Raw genomic sequence first — 17,076 nt, 5'->3', positions numbered from 1 at the left:
GACGTGGGAGTGGAGCCTCTGCCACCTTCCGGCAGTGGGAGCCCAGGCTCAGCTCCTCCTGCCTTTGAGGGAGCCTGGGAAAGTGACCCGTAGCTGGAGAAGAGGAGACTGTAGATTGTGGTGGTTGCCTGTGCTGCTCAGGATCAAGGCCTGCCAAATACAGGTTGAGCTCCCTGGTCCAAAGGCTCGAAACCGGAAGTGCTCCCAGGTCTGAAACAGCACTGAGATGATGTCACTTGTGGGAAATCCCACACCCATGACACTTGGCTTCATGGACTAAATTATGTAAATTATTGCATAAAGTGACCTTTAATCTCTGTGTATAAGGTGTAAGGGAAACACAGATGAGCTTCATATTTAGACTTCTGGTCCCTTCCTATGGGATCTCAGTATGTACATGCAAATGGCACATATGCAAATAGTCCACAATCCGAAATTCAATACACCTGGGGGTATTCAACTTGTAATAGCCTTGAACTTGGGCCTTCAGGGGTGGCTGGACTTTGAGGACGAATCAGGAGTGGGGAGGGGGCCGTGCCTCATCCACCTCAGCCAGGGACCTAATTAGGCCTTTGCTGGGGAGCGGAGGCTCAGGCCCCGGTGTTGCTGCCCGTGCCGCAGGTGCTCACGGATGAGTTCCGCCTGGATTACTGCCGCCTCTGGCAGTCACTGATCTGGACGGACATGAAGAGGGTGAAGACGTACAGCGAGCGCCTGGGCGCCGGGGACCTCTACCCCTTGTTTGCCTGCATGCTGACGGCCCGATCTTGGGACTCAGTCAACAGGGGCATCAGCCGAGCTCCGGTCACCGCCACAGAGGTAGGTGCCCTCCCCACCCTTTCCCCAGCCCTCCTTGTCCAAAATACAAGGGGCAGAGCCAGGGATGGCCTTTGGACCCTTCCAACCCTGGAGCTGAGGTGCTAGGTTGGAGGGCTGCTTGGTGCGGGGCAGAACTAGAGCAAGACTGGACAAGAAGGAGGGAGGCAAGAAGAAACAGTGTCCCTTGTCCCTGGACGGAAGGAGGGAGGGGGGGTGGTATCCACTGTGTCCCCTTCATGTCTGCAGTAGAAATGAGGTCACGTTATCTGCAATAACTCCGAGTGCTGTGGTGATGGCTGTAACCGCGCACACAGATGTCAGCTCCTCAGCGTTCTCCCCCATGGCTCTTCTGGCTCCTGCCCGGCACCACGCAGCATGTGGCACTCTCGGTCCCATCCCAGGGAGAGCCTTTGCTTGCCTAGGCCTTGCTGAAGCAGAGTGGCTCATTCCGCCATCCTGCGTGCTTCTTAGACAAGCAGTCTTTTCTTTGTAGCTCATCTCTCCATTGAGCCTAGACAGGGGTCTATGGAGCTTGGCTGGGAGACAGGTCTTAGAAACACCTGCTGCTCATACGCCTCCCTCTCCTCCCATGAGTGACGTTTATGGGATGAACTCATTGCCCTGTGGATCCGGGTGGGCTCCCTTCCAAGAGGCTGTTCTGTGCCTAATGGGGTGACTTCTGTCTTTCCCCAAGGTTGGTTTGCTAGAGCCATGCAGACATGCATGGTGGACAGCCGTAGGGAACAGGGTCCTGCCGCTGCAGTCAGAAAACCCTGGGCTCCAGCACCACCTCTTCCTGGTGGCAGGACCTTGAGCCGTCCTCACCACCCCTTGCAGTGTCAAGATCATGTGCCTGTAGGCTGCTTTGTGGCAGGGGCCTGAGTACTTGGACCATCATCTGCTGCCTTCCTAGGTGCATTAACAGGAAACTGGATCTGAAGCAGAGCAGGGGCTGGCGCTGTGGCAGAGAGGGTTAAGCCTCTGTTTGCAGCACCAGCGTCCCATATGGGTGTGCCAGTTCAGGTCCTGGTGCTCCACTTCTGATCCACTTCCCTGATAATACACCTGGGAAGGCAGTGGAAGATAATCCAAGTGCTTGGGCCCTTGTACCCATGTGGGAGACCTGGAAGGAGCTCCTGGCTCCTCACTTTGGCCTGACCCAGCCCCAGCTATAGTGGCCATTTGGGGAGAACCAGCAGATGGAAGATCTCTCTCTCTCTCTCTCTTTCTGTCTCATCTCTGCCTTTCAAATAAATAAATAAAATCTTTTAAAATGAAAAACAGAGCAACCAGGATACAAACACACACTCAGATATGTGATGCCAACATTGCCAGCAGCAGCTTCGCCTGTGCCTCACAATGCCTGCCCATGCAGGTTCTGTTTCTTTGAGCTCTGCTCCTGTTGTCTCAGGATACAGGTGTGATTGGCAGCAGCTTAACCCACTGTGCCACAGTGCCAGCCCCTTATTTTATTTTAAGATTTATTTATTTGCAAGGCAAAATGACAAAGAGATAACAGACCAGGGGAGAGAGAAAGAGAGAACTTCTGTCTGCTGGTTCTCCCCAACAGCCTATGCAAGGCCAGGCCATAGCCAGGAGCCTGGAACTTCATCTGGGGCTCCCATGTGGTTGGCAGGGCCCCGAGCTCTTTGTCCACCTTCCACTACCTTCCCAGGCACATTAGCAGGGAGCTGGATCAGAACCAGTGTTCCACTGTGGGATGCCAGCATGCAAGCAGTCACCTGATCCTCTGTGCCATAACACCACAGTGCTGGCCTGCCTGAGTTTGACTCCTGACCCAGCACGTAGTAGCCATGGACGTTGGGCAGGTTACTTAACTTTACAGTGCTTCAATGTCCTCATCTTATTTTTTATTTTATTTTATTTGTTTATTTATTTTGATAGGCAGAGTGGACAGTGAGAGAGACAGAGAGAAAGGTCTTCCCTTTCCGTTGGTTCACCCCCCAGTGGCCACTGTGGCCGGTGCACTGTGACCAGTGCACCGCACTGATCCGAAGCCAGGAGCCAGGTGCTCCTCCTGGTCTCCCATGCGGGTGCAGGGCCCAAGGACCTGGGCCATACTCCGCTGCACTCCCAGGCCACAGCAGAGAGCTGGCCTGGGAGAGGGGCAACCGGGACAGAATCCGGCGCCCTGACGGGGACTAGAACCCAGTGTGCCGGCGCCGTAGGTGGAGGATTAGCCTATTGAGCTGCGGCGCCAGCCCAATGTCCTCACCTTAAATGAGAGTAAAATACTCATCTGATACGGTTGTTGTGAGGGCAAAATTAATGAACAATGTAAGCATTTCAACGTGTCTGGTTTATTTAGTATTTAGCTTATGCTCCAGTATGTGTGGATCATCATCGTCTTCATCGTTTTTCTGGAGACTGAAAAGGGGTCATTCACAACAAAACAGAGAGAAGTTCTCCAAAAAAAAACAAAAAAACATTGGCGTGGGAATAGCAGGACACTGCGATGGCAGTGGCCACGGCAGGGTCAGCTACGGTGTTTTCACAGAGGAGGAGGTAAGGGTACAGCTTTAGAGGCAAAGGGGAGACCAGCATTGTGGCTCAGCAGGTTAGGCTGCCGCCTGGGATGCTGGCAGCCCATTCAGAGAGCTGGTTCGAGTCCCGGCCGCTCTGCTTCCAATCCCTTTTAATGCACCTGGGAAAGCAGTGGAAGATGACCCAAGTGCTTGGACCCTGCCACCCATGTAGAAGGCCCAGATGGAGTTCCTGGCTCCCGGCTTTGGCCTGGCCCAGGCCCAGCCTTTCAGGCTGTTTGGGGAGTGAACCAGTGGATGGAAGGGCCTCTCTCTGTGTCTGCCACTCTGCTTTTCAAATACATACATACATACATACATACATAAATCTTTTTTAAAAAGAGAGAGCAGAAAGGAGACAGGTTCCATCAAACATTTTGAAACAATCATCTGTGGCCACGATGACTGATAGCCACGATGAAGTGAGTCCAGGGTTGAATGGACCCTTGCTGCTGGGCGGGTGTCCCCTGGGTGCGGGTGTGCCGGCCTCAGGGCCAGCTGGTGGTTCTGGCAGAGGCTCTGTCACGGTCCTATCAGGCAACCATGCCTACGAATTCTGCACTCAACCCCTCCCAGCTTTGCTTGGTTTTTGGTGACAGTGGGCACAAGTGGCACCATTTTGATTCTGACAGTTTTCACATCCTTCATGTCGTCACACCCAGGATTCTGGCCTGGGGCCCCCTCGCCCCTCCCAGCTCCCCGCTGGCCTCTGCTGAACCACAGGGACAGCGCTCCAGTGCTTTCCCCGTCGGGAAAGTGAGGGCGGAGAGCAGCTGCCCAGAGGTGTGCAGACCCCAGGGACAGGGAAGGGACCCCACATTTAAACACCAACCAGGGTAAAAGCTTTGGGGATAACGGGCGTCCGGGCCCACCCTGCGTCCCTTTCTGGGGGCGTCAGCACCTTGGGCAGTGGGCAGGATGAGACTGGCTCCAGCGCAGCAGACAGAGTGATGAGCAATGGCGGTGTGCTGGTGGGGTCAGCCTAGGGGGATGCAGGCGAGGGTAGGCCAGGGCTTCCTCATCGAGGTCAGGAGCTCGGATCTGTGGGCTGTATCAGCCTGGGCGTGGCTTGAGGGGAGGGGACATGACTCAGCTGTTTCCTGGTAGGTCTGACCTGAGACTGTGGGCTGTGGAGAAGCCTTGGAGAGTAGCCAGGCCCAATAGATGTCCTTATGCACTGCATCCAGTGCTGACCCAGAAGTGGGCCGGAGGCCTCCCATCGGGTTTGTCCAGCGCTGTGTTTGACGTCCCCCTGCCTGGAGCATCCTTGCGGCCCCTCTGGTCACAGGCTGCCCAGAGCTCTGCCATCCCCGGCCGCACGTCCCACACCAGCCTCCCTTATCTATGTCCCTGCTGCTTCCTCAGGACTCGGAGATCCGCAGCAACGCAGCCAACTACCTGCCGCAGATCAGCCAGCTCCTCAACCGCGTGCCGCGCCAGATGCTGCTCATCTTCAAGACCAACGACCTGCTGCGGGGCATCGAGGCCGCGCTGGGCACCCGTGCCAGCGCCAGCTCCTTCCTCAGCATGTCGCGGTGCTGTGTCCGGGCGCTGGCCCAGTGAGTGTGACTCCCTGCCTCCGCTCCCCCAGGAGACAGCGCTCTAGACCCCAGGGCCCTGCCTGATCCTCTCTGTAGGGAAAGGGGGTCCCAGAAAACCGGCTGACGCCTCGGAGCAGTGTTTTTGGGTGGTCCGGAGACTCTCCTGTCTGGGCTAAGTGGTGGATTCTAGGACTTCTGCCACCCGGTCCAGCTTCCCAGGTGATTCCTACCCCCAGGAACTTCAAGCCTGGGAAGCTTACTAAGAGCTTCTGTCCCATCCAAATGTCCCCTGGGCCTGGGTCAGGAAGCCGTCTCCGTTCCACTCTGGGACTTGGCTCCCTGGGCCTGGCCAGGCGGGTAGGTCTGTGTTTTCCGTGGAGGTGAGACTGCGATTTGGGAAAGTGTGACTGGCAGATCCTCTTGGAATCTCTGCTGTCTCTAGATGCCTCGCCACCCTTGGGGTGCAGGGAGGCGGAGAAGGGTGCTCCCTCAAGGGAGCTAGAGTGAAGGCTCTAGGCCCTCTGAGTGTGGTGTGTTCATCGGCACGGCCGTGCTGTGGCTCGGGGTTCTCACCTGAGGACGACCTTGGCTTAGACCGTGGTCAATTCCCAGCCCATCCACCCTGGGCAAGGAATGGGTCACTCTGCGAAACACCTGGGGCAGGGAGATTTGCCCACATCTCTCATGTACCTGCTGTCACGTAGCCGATCAGATGCAGCAGAACACACTGCACACTGAGAGGGCTGTGCGTGACGTGCTCTTCCTGCGGGGATCAGCAGGGGGAGTCATGAATGGGTCATCCCCATACACACCCATAGTCACCGCGTCCTTTTCTTGGTGCAGAAGGAATTAAGCTGAACTGAGGTTAACGACCTGAGTCTTCCAGGCCCACCTCTCCAGCTTGTCTGGAAAGTCTGGAAACGCGTTGATTAGGTTTGAGTTTGGGAAAAGGAACATGGGAATGTTCCATCTGATAGGTCTCTCAGACCTCTGATGCCCTGCTTTTGCTTAGCCCACTTACTTGAAAAATGCCTGTGGGATATTTGAGTTCCTCTGGTCCCTGGTTGGCAGTGCTGTGATCCTGTAGCCAAGAGCTGGCTGGTTGGCCACAGCCGCCATCTTCTATTTCTCCCTGGTATCTCTCCTCTCCTCCCCTCCTTCCTTCTCCCTTCTGCAGGCATGAGAGGAGGAACACCTGCTCGTTCTTCAGACGGACCCAGATCTCCTGCAGCGAGGCCTTCACCTTATGGCAGATCAGCCTTCATGAACTCATCCTGCACGTGAAGGGCTTCCGGCTGGCCCACTGGGTTTTTGCCCTGTTTGGCTGGCTTTGTCCTGCCCTGCTCTGAGTGGCCCAAGCTCTCCCTGACCCCTCTACGATCTCTCTTCATTTCCCAGTCTTTAGTCCTGTCCTCACCTAGTTGTCCTCTGTGTGCTACATGGTGTCTGCAGCCCCAGGGTCAGTGGAGTGTCCACCCCACCTTGGAATTCCTCTGGCCACACTGCAGTCCTCGTCTTAGGGCCCACAAGCAGTCGGTGGGAGACGTTTCTCTCCTGGTCCCAGGAGGAGGTGGAGGAGCCTCCTTCCCACTCCTGGTACGTGCCCCTCGCCTCCCCCAACCTTTTCTACCACGGGAATGGACAGCCTGCACCACGGAGGGCACCTTTGACTTGTAGAAATTTGATTTTCTTGGAGGTGAGCCCATCTGAACTTGCTGCCGATCAGGTTCCCCCTGCTTGCCATATCACTCCGCAGAGGTGCCACACTGCTGGCATGTGAGGGCGGGCTCTGTTGCATCCGTGAGCCCATGGCTGTCATGATGACCCCACCCCCCCCTTGATGTTTTACAAGCCGTGTTTCAATAAAATCCCCTTCCCAGTGGCAGGGTTTGTCCAGTGTAACTCACTGGCCCACTACCCGACCCAACCACGTGCCCATCCAGAGAGTGCCTGAGGCCCTGGCCAAGTTTGCTGTTCCTTTTGGTTGCTCAGGGTTTCCCAGGGAGGCCTTGGGAGAATACAGTGGGAGCTTTCTTGGGGTTTTTATTCCACCTTGAGAGTGAACCTGCACTGGCCATTGAGTGAGCGCGAACCCAAGCGCTGAGAGCCTGCGCGATGTCCTAGCTGACTTCTTACCCTGTGATTCTGACTGTAGAAGCCACTTTCACTGTGGGGCCACTTCCTGCTTCTTGGAAGTGTCTTTCATCTTCCGAGACCTGGGTTGAATGAGTTATGAAGCCAAGGCCAAGAATGCAGAGGCTCAGCTAAACCCAGGACTTCGCTTCCCGCCTCGTTTCCTGTGACCAGGCACCTGCTGTGTTCTGCTGATTGTTTCCAGATTTGTCCCTCCGGTTCTCATGTGATGGCCCAGTTTCAGGCCTGGGGTTCTGCTTGGTCATCTCCAGTCTTGCTGGAGACTTTGGTCCTGTTGCTGGAACCTGGGTCCCTGGGCTTCAGTTCCCATTCTGCCATCGAGTGTCACCTGTTTGAGCACCGTGTTCCTGCCCATACCCCAGCTTGAGCAGCTCCTTTGTCTGGGACAGCTCCAGACTCCTGCTCTGACTGCTGTGTCTGTGTCACCTCCAGGCCTCCAGGGCCCCCCGACCCCAGATCTGGCGTGTCCTCGCTCCCAGAGCACCTGCACTCTGTGGGAACAGCATTTGAGTCTCTTTGATCTTATTTCAGTCCATTTACAGGGCCAGGAAAGCTCTGCATTTGAGCCTCATTTTCTGTCCTCTTTAGTCTGAAAACAAGTAGATTTTCTAGTGACCAGAGATGATTTGCAATTCTTTTTTTTTAAAGATTTATTTTATTTATTTGAAAGTCAGAGTTAGAGAGAAGGAGAGGCAGAGAGAGGGGGGGGGGGTCTTCCATCTACTGGTTCACCCCCCAATTGGCTGCAACAGCGGGAGCTGCGCTGATCTGAAGCCAGGAGCTAGGGGATTCTTCTTGGTCCCCCATGCAGGTGCAGGGGCCCAAGGACTTGGGCCATCTTCTACTGCTTTCCCAGACCATGGCAGAGAGCTGGATTGGAAGAGGAGCAGCTGGGACTAGAACCGGTGCACATATTGGATGCCGGCACTGTAGGCGGCAGCTTTATCTGCTACGCACAGCACCAGCCCCTGCAATTCTTTTATTTCCTGAAAGAAGTAATTGTTGTTAATGACCAGTGGGATGCATCCGGGGACCTGAGAAAATAATTTGCAAGATTTTTTATGAAAAAATGCAGGCTGCACGTGCTATTTTATGGAGTCCTTTATAGCCTCTGAAGTAAATAAATCTCCTTTCCGTTCAGCCTAACGGTTACTTGCTTTGTGTGTTTGGCAGAATGGTTGGCTTCCTCTGCCCTGGGATTCGAAACCTTGGCACCCAGACGGTTTTCCGGGGAGAGCAGAGAGGTGAGGGGAGCTGGGGGCACAGGGTAGTTTGGGAATGGGAGAGGAAGGGCTGGCCTTGTGGTGCCAGCAGCCTGCTGTGCTTCCAGTACAAGTCCACGTTAACGTGCCTGGAAAAAGCAGTAGAAGACGGGCCAACTACTTGGAACCCTGCCACCAACGTGAGAGACCCAGATGCAGATCCTGGCTCCTGGCTTTGGCCCGGCCCAAACCTGGCCAGTAAGACCATTTGGGGGAGTGAACCAGTGCTTGGGAGACCTCTGTGTCTCTATCTCTCCCTCTGTCTGTGTCACTATGACTTTCAAATAATTAAAAATAAATCTTTAAAAAAAAAAGGAAAAGAAAGTAAATGGGTTGGGAATAGGCTGTTTTTTTTTTTTTTTTTTTTTTTTTAAGGTTTATTTATTTGAAGGAGTGACAGAGAGAGAGAGGTAAAAGCAGAAAGAAAGAGAAAAATAGATCTTCCGTCTGCTGGTTCACTCCCCAGGTGGCCGCAACAGCCAGGGCTGAGCCAGGCCAAAGCCAGGAGCCAGGAGCTTTATCCAGGTCCCCCACATGGGTGGCAGGGGCCCAAACACCTGGGCCATCTTTTGCTGCTTTTCCCAGGCCATTAGTGCAGGGCTGGATCGCAAGTGGGGCAGTGGGAACATGAACTGATGCCTATATGGGATGTTGGCCCTGCAGGCGGTAGCTTTTCTGCTACGCCACAGTGCTGGCTCCAGGCTGATGTTAAGTGGCTTCCTCGTGTAAGAGGCCATGCTAGGCTCTGCGAGCATGTGACATCCCGAGCTGTCCCATCATCTGTGAGGGAAGGGTCCTTAACTGTGTCTTATAGAGGTGGAAACCAGGGCTCAGAGGCAGTTGGTGATTTTCCCATGGTCTCACGGCTGCTGAGTGGTGGCCATTCTGTGTAATTCCATGATGCTGTGGGCATGGGTTACACTTGCTCCTTGGGCTGTCGTGTGTGCATGAGTTGGGTCTCCAATGCCCTGATTTCACAGGGAATTGAATTGTCCTCAGGGTTGGAGACAAAAAGTTCAGAAAATGCAGACTGTTCCCTGGGCCTAAGACAGGAAGGGTGTGGACCCTCTGGGGCTGCCACAAGCACCTGGAGTCAGAGCAAAGTCCACTGGCTGGGGGCTCAGTGTCGACCTTCACACACTGGAGGTCACAGACCCCTCCTCATCTCAGACAGAAGCTGCAGGCTGGGCCATCGTCCCCTGTGCTTCCCACCAACTGATATACATTCAAAGGCTCCCACAGCCCCAGGCTTTGATGACTTGCTAGAATGAGACAGTTCAGGGCAGTGCTATGCTCGTGATTGGAGTTCCTTACAAAGAATACAGCTCGGTACCAGCCAGGTGAAGAGACAGGTAGGGTGACGTGTGGGCAGCTCTTGAGGCTGGAGGCTCCGTGTCCTCCTTCACGGACTCAGGGTGCATCACCTTCCTGGCACAGCCGTGTGTTCACTGAACTTCCGAGTGCAGAGTTTTCATTGGGGTTTATTGCATGGGCAGGATCCATTGACACAGTGGCTGCAAGATTGAGCTCAACATGCTGCCATCTCCTTAGTGTGAACTTAGGTGGGACCCAAGGAATAACAGAGACATTCCTGCCCCTGGGGGAATTCCAAAGACTTAGAGGAACCAAGGGCAAAGACAAATGTTTCATTATGGAACCACCACTCCTGCACATGGCCTGAGGGCACCTTGGCTGCTGGCCTCAGTGCAGTCTACTCCAGCAGCCCAGGCGCAGAGAACACGCGTTCCTGGGCCCCGTTCCTCGTTCAGCGAGAGCCCAGGTGAGCTTCTGCACGGCACCTTTGCCCGATTCCTTCACTTCCTGTGGAACGTGCCGTGTGGGTTGGCCACTGATTTGGGTTTGGTGCTTTCCAATAAAATCTTGTGACTTTTCTTCCCTGATGGTGACAGGTGCTGATGCCTATAAGAAAGGCACCACTGGCCTACTTTAAAGAGTTTTCTTATTTATTTGAAAAACAGACACACACACACACACACGCACACAGACACTGAGGGTTCTTGTCCTCTGGTTCACTCCCCAGATGCTCACAACAGCTGGGTCTGGCCCCGGCCGAGGAACTCAGTCCAGGTCTGCTACCTCCCATAGTGCACATGACAGCAACTGGAATCAGGAGCCAGTATGCGCTCCAGTATGCGGTGGGGCTGTCCCACCAGTGTCTTAACCGCCACCCTGGATGCCCACCCCAAGTGTTTTCTCTTTAACAAGTGGATGTCTCTTACTTAACGACCTTGTTTAATCTCAACAGAAGGTGCGGGCTTCTGTGATTTGGACACCATGGCTCTTTCCCCTTTACTCTCCTCAGGTGTAGGGAAGAAGGATTTTGGCTCTGTGGTAACGACAGATGATCTGGTTACAGCGCGCGTAGTAAGTATGCACACACATCTAGAGCCTACCATAGTTTTCAGTTTGCAGGGATGTTGACATCTGTATATTGAAAAAGCTACACATGCCGCTTGTTCCCCCATGAGGCACTGCCTTGTTTGACTGTCAGGTTGATTTCTGCAGAGTTCTGAGCTGGAATCCAAGATCAAAGATGCTCTTTCCATGTCACAAGCTCCCCAGCACTCCCTGGCCACAGCTGACATCTCCCAAAGCAAAAGCGGCTCCAAGAGGCACCCAAGCGAATCTTGGGGAGCAAGACTTGTTGGGCTGTTTGGAATGACCCTCCTCATAGGCCAATGTGAATGCACATTAAATGGAGTCACGCCCTTGGGGCACGAGTGGCCAGGAGAGACAGAGCCGTGAGGAGGAGTGAGGCTCCAAGTTAAGAACGAGCGGCTGGGCAAGATCCTAACAGGCAGCATGAACGGGAACCCAGGGCAGGATGTGCCCTGGCTGCCTGGCCTGTTGGTGCTGTGATGTTCCTTGGGCTGGAGTGACAGGCCTGTGTTCAGAAAGAGGCCTTGAGCTCCAGGTGACCTGAGACCCCTGCCTCTGGTAACCATGCTCCTGCCTAAACAAGACCGGTGGGAGGTTTCGTCCCCCAAGCCATGAGTCTGCAAGTACTTTGGAAAAAGCCAAGTTTGGAAAAGAGCCGTTTGTTCAAAAAAACCTGTCTTCACCTCCCTTCCTCTTCTTTTTCTATCCATCTCTTCTCTCCCCTCCTCTCCTTCCTGTGAAGCAAAGCCTGGCTGGATCCCTACTGGAAAGGGAGAGTTATAGGGAAAGAGGGAGAGGGGAGAGAAGGAGAAGGAGAAGAGAGAGACCGAGAGAGAGACCAAGACCTTCCATCTGGTTCACTCCTCAATTGACTGGGTGACATGAGCCCAAGCATCTTCTGCTGCTTTCCCAGGCACATTGGCAGAGAACTGGATCAGAAGTGGAGCAGTCGGGACTTGAACCAGTGCCCCTGGGATACCTGTCACAGGCGGCAGCTTAACCTGCTGCACCACAATGCAGGCCCCTGTCTTCCTTTATCCAAAGGAAGGACGGATCAGCTCTGGGAAGTCAGAGTTGAACCCTGGGCTGTGGCTGCGATGGCCATTTTCCTGTGGTCAGTGGCTCTTGGCCTGATTTCTGTGGCTCCCATGGAGTTGGCCTGAGGCCCCACCTTCTGCCAGTGTCCCTTCTCCGCAGGCCGCCATGCCGCCTGGCCAGCAGTGCTGGGGGCAGGAAGGTTCTCTCTGCCCAGCTCCGCCTCGGTTTTTCCCTTCGTGTGTGTAAGAGGGAAGGCAAGGAGAAATGATGGGTGCAAAGGCTCCCGACCCCTGCCATGTCAGCTGCTATCTCCTCATCCCACTCCCTGCTGCAAGAACATTCCAGAGCAGTGCTCTCCAGCTCTCCTGTGCAAATGAACACCCCGTGGTCTTGTTAAAGCACAGAATCTGCCCCCAGGAGACCAGAGTGGGGCCCGAGGCTCTGCATCTCTACCCAGCTCCTGCTGCTAGGCCAGGGCCCACACTCGGAGCTTCAGGGACCCAGTGAGTGGACCAGTGTGGTCCCCAGGAATATAGATTCTCTGGCCTCACCTGAGGCTTACTGAGCCAGGGACCCTGGAGTGAGGCCCCTTCCCTGTCGTAGTTGGCCCTCCAGGGGATTCTGATGGGCACACTCACATTCAGAGCCATGGGTCTGTGGTTCTCAGCCCTATACCTGCACATCATATTCACCCAGAGAGTTGCAAATGCCCAAGATTCTGATTCAGTTGGTTAGAGTGGGAACCGGCCTTCAGCTGACATTGTGTTTAATTTTTATTTTGAAATATATTTTTCATATTTTTCAAATTCTTGTTTATTTGAAAGGCAGTGAGGGAGGGAGAGGGATGGAGATGGAGATCTCCATCTGCTAGTTGACTTCGCAAATGGCTGCAATAGCCAGGGCTGGGCCAGGCTGAAGCCCAGAGCTTAGAGCTCAGTCTCCAATGTGGGTGGCAGGGACCCAAGTTCCTGAGTCCTCACCAGCTGCCTCCCAGGGTGAGCGTTAACAAGAAGCTGGAAGCAGAATGGAGCCAGGCCTTGCATGCAGTTCCTTTCATATGGGATGGGGCATTGCAAGTGGTGTCTTCACACTGCACCAAACGTCTGTCCTGATACAATTTTAGATTCAGAGTTGAGTTGTGAAGATAATGCAGAGGGTTCCCACAATCCCTTCACCTGTTTTCCCCTAATGTTAACGTCTGATAAAGCATGGCCCCTTGAGTTCTAGGAAGATGTTTCAGGAGTACTGGAATGGTAACCGCAGGTGAGTTTCCTCCCCAGTGTCCTCTCTCTGCTCCGGGATTGCATCCAGGATCCCACCCTGCACCCAGCTGCCATACCCCTAAGTCTTTTCTGCTCTGTGACAGTGTCTCGGGCCTTCCTTGTTACTCATGGCCTTTGAAAATTTATTGATTGATTTTATTTAGTTGTGAGACAGATCTCCCATCCAGTGGCTCACTCCCCAATTGCCCACACTGGCTGGGGCTGGACCCGGCCAAAGCCAGGAGTTGGGAACTCAGTCTGGGTCTCCCATGTGGACAGCAGGGACTTAGCCACTTAAGCCATCACCTGCTGCCTCCCAGGATATGCATTACCAGGAAGTTGGATGCGGGGGCAAAGCCAAGACTCAAATCCAGGTACTCTAATATGGGATTCTGTTGTGATCTTGGGCAAGTAACCTCTCTGGGCCCCACTTCCTCAGTTTAAGCAGGGGAGATACTAGAACCAACCTCATAGGTGCATTGGGAAGATCAAGGTGGACAATATAGGCAGGATTCTTCGAGAAGATAAACTGTAATAAGCCCTTAATTAATACTGCTTATTTTTGTGAACAGCTGGTGTGGAAGACATCATTCCAATCCCCTCACTCTTGCTTGCCTTCTACTTGAGAGGTGGACTAGTGAGGTCTTGCTTTTCCAGCCTCCCTTGCTGCTACCTACAGTGGTACTGTGACATGAGGTGAAGGGGGAATCTTCTGGAAAGTTCTTTCAGGAGCGGATAACGGTATGGTTGGTTAGTGCTGCCTTTTCCTCTCCTCCTCGCAGGGGAGGCTGGAGTGTTGGGATAGGCGTCTGGAATGATAGCAGCCATCTTGTGACTGTGAGTAAGTCCAACAAAGTGTGTTTCGTTTATTGTGGTCTGGATTATGTCTCCCCAGAATTCCTGTGTTGAAACCTCTAAATCCAAAAAGGACCATATCTGGAGTCAGGACCTTTAAGGAGTTAGTTAGGTTCGATGGGGTCATAAGAGTGGGGCCCTGATTGAATGGGGTTAGTGTCCTCTGAAGAAGAGAAAGAGCCCTTTCTCCCTCCTGTGTGTGCAAAGGCCCCGTGAGGACACAGCCAGACATGGTTGTTTGTACACCTGGAAGAGAGGCCTCCCCAGAAACCGACTGGGCTGGCACCTTGATCTTGGACTGCCAGCCTCCAGAACCATGAGCAAATAAATTTCTGCTATGTAAATGCAGTCTTTGATGTTTTGTTATGGCAGCCCATGCCATACCAGCAGGTATGTTGCATCCCCTGCTGAATGCTGGGCGGCCCCATCCTAGATTGTGTGGGTCCTGGACCAGTGCCACACAGGCACTGAGGGATGTGTGATAATGTTTTGTTACTACACAGCAAACAGCAAAATGATTCCCCCAGGAAAAGGCTCAGCTTTGGTCTGCATGGAAGTCTGAGTGAGGAGTCGGGGATGGGAATAAGATGAGGGTCCCAGGTGTGGACGGGGCTTGAACTCACCAGCCGCTGGGATTTCTCACAGGCTGGGCTGGACCTGGGGCAGAAGGGAAAGGGAGAGGGCAGGACTCGGAAGCTGTCAGGGATCAAAATCAGAAAGTGCGACAGAGTCTGTCACACGAGAGCTGCTGGGCTAGGGTCCCCGGCAGAAGGATGGGTGAGCACGCCCTGTGCTGTGGGCGTGGCTATGCCTAAGTGGACACAAGATAATTACCTATGGGGGTGGGGGTGACGGTGAAGGGGCTGTTTTCAGAGCATTGGCAGGCTCTATTCTGCGTATCGTTTACTCATCCGCGGCCTGGAGGAGGTGGGCAGGAGGCTCCGTCAGAGCCCAGTGGTCCTGACCATTGGATTAGTTTCCTGCGGCCACTGTCACTGGTGATTCCACACTCAGTTACGTGCGTTCTCTCGCAGTTCTGGAGATCAGAAGGTCGAAATTCCAGGAATTATGCTGCATTCCTTCTGGAAGCTCTAGAAGAGAACCCGTCCTCTTGCCCTTTCTGGTTTTGGAGGTGGCCTGCGTTCCTTGGCTTTCGGCTGTATCGCTCCACCTGTGCTCCTTTGTCACTTCTCAGCCCCTGACACTGTCCCTCCTCCTCCCTCTTACAAACCCCCTTTGTGATTACACTGTGCCTTCCTGGCTAATTCAGGAACATCTCCTCATGGTGAGGACCTTAACTTAATCACCCCTGCAAAGTCCTTTGGCCATGGAGGTAACTTTACCAGTTCCTGGATTAGGAGGTGGAATCTTTAGTTGGTAGGGGTGGGAGGGTGTGGAGTATTATGCTCCCTAACATGACATTGAATCTTGACACGATAGCAGCAGCAATACGATGATAGCTAACACTTAACTGAGCACTGACCATGTGCTAGCCTCTGCGTGGATCCAATTTTGTAACTCTATGAAGTACAGGTACCATATTATCTCCTTTGTATAGGTGGGTAAGCTGAGGCATAGGAGGTTTGGGTTGCCTTCAGGTGGCAACATGGGCAACGAATGTTGTAGCCAGGCTTTGATCCAGGGTAGTCTGCAGTGAGAGCTTGGTCTTAGAACCCTTGATCGCTTAACAGGGGGACTTGATTTTTTCTATTTCCTTCCACTGAGTATATAGTTTTTACTGAGCCTGCTCCTGCCAAGGCTGCCAGAGGTGGGACACTCTCTGTCTTCTCGTGACCTCCTTGGTCTGGAGCTGCTGGGCTCCTGCAGTGGGTGCAGCTGGGCAGAGGCACCCCCGAGCAGTCTCTGTGCATGGATGGTAAACCTGTGTGGTCCAGAGCTCACCCAGCCAGTAGGGCCATAGATATCAAGCCTCTTGGTTCACTCTCAATGCTGGGATACAGACCTTTCTAGGGATCTTTTAACTAATGAGAGAGAGAGAGAGAGAGAGAGAGAGAGAGAGAGAGTGCGTGCCAGCCTAGCTGCTGGTTCACTCTCCAAAGTCTTGGGTGAAGCTGGGAACCAGGAACCCAATCCAGGTCTCCCACCTGGGTGGCAGGAACCCAAGCACCTGAGCTGAGCCATCCTCTGCCTCTCGGGGTGTGCGTCCTCTGCCTCTCAGAAGCTGCCATCAGCAGCTGGGACCAGGTGTCAAACCCAGCACTCTGATCTGGGTTGTGGGTGTCTTAACCCTTGTTTTAACTGCTAGGCCAAACTCCTGGCTGTGGGAAGATTCTTTTTTTTTTTTTTTAAGATTTATTTTAAAGACAGAGTTACAGAGAGAAACAGAGACAGAGTGAGAGGTCTTCCATCTGCTGGTTTACTCCTCAGATGGCTGCAATGACCGGAGCTATGCCAATCCGAAGCCAGGAACCAGGAGCTTCTTCTGGGTCTCCCATGTGGGTGCAGGGGCCCAAGGACTTGGGCCATCTTCTACTGCTTTCCCAGGCCATAGCAGAGAACTGGATTGGAAGAGGAGCGGCCGGGACTAGAACCAGTGTCCATATGGGATGTTGGTGCTTCAGGCCAGGGCTTTAACCTGCTGTGCCACAGTGCCAGCCCCAGGAAGATTCTTTTAAGGAAAGATAATATCAGCAGAAATTCAATTTTGTCTTGTGGCCAAGTAAGAATGTAGAAGTCCTGGCCTTTACACTTCTTCCCAGGTATCTAAATGACAGGACCGGAGGGGTTTAGGAGAGAAACCGTAAGCATTCAGGATGTTTCAATGCACTGATTAGAAGGGAGTTCTGACTTACAGTCATTCACGTCCATAGTAGACTGGTGGTGGGATGTGTCCAAAACAGACTCTGCTCCTTGTCCTTGCTTTGGCCTGCTCGGGATGCGCTGGGCAGGTCTCAGCGTGACACACGCTGGACCAGGCACCTGGAGGGCAGACCTGTCGTCCTCGTCTGCTCCCAGACCAGCTTGCTTCGTCCCTGAGCCTCGGCTCCGCCTGCTGAGAATGGCAGAGCTTATCCACAGGTCGCCCTTCCCAGAGGGCTGCAGTGACTGTGAACAGACAGTGCTGGTGAGAGCCACAGGGAGGAGCAACGCTCAGAAACAGGGCTCTCGTTTTCCAGAAGAACCTCGTGCGTGTGAGTGTACTGACACATTTCCTGCAAGCTACGGGGATGGGGGTGGGGTG

General features: G+C 53.8%; 1 protein-coding gene across 4 annotated transcripts in view; it reads left to right on the top strand.

The window, feature by feature from the left end:
* Positions 1-8,658, top strand: part of ADCK1 (aarF domain containing kinase 1) — a 135,738-nt gene extending 127,080 nt beyond the window's left edge. For 3 of the 4 annotated variants that reach the window (XM_062181552.1, XM_062181549.1, XM_062181551.1), the window contains 3 exons: positions 622-819; positions 4,728-4,921; positions 6,081-8,658. In XM_062181552.1, coding sequence (XP_062037536.1) covers positions 622-819; positions 4,728-4,921; positions 6,081-6,252 — 564 coding nt within the window. In that variant the 3' untranslated portion in view covers positions 6,253-8,658. The remainder of the gene's footprint in view (positions 1-621; positions 820-4,727; positions 4,922-6,080) is intronic. The other variant, XR_009864820.1, reaches the window with a different exon arrangement.
* Positions 8,659-17,076: the final 8,418 nt, after the last annotated feature.

The sequence above is a fragment of the Lepus europaeus genome, chromosome 22, assembly GCF_033115175.1.
Source record: "Lepus europaeus isolate LE1 chromosome 22, mLepTim1.pri, whole genome shotgun sequence".
NCBI lineage: Eukaryota > Metazoa > Chordata > Mammalia > Lagomorpha > Leporidae > Lepus > Lepus europaeus.
Note: the sequence above shows the minus strand (reverse complement) of the source record. Positions and strands in the feature narration are given on the sequence as shown.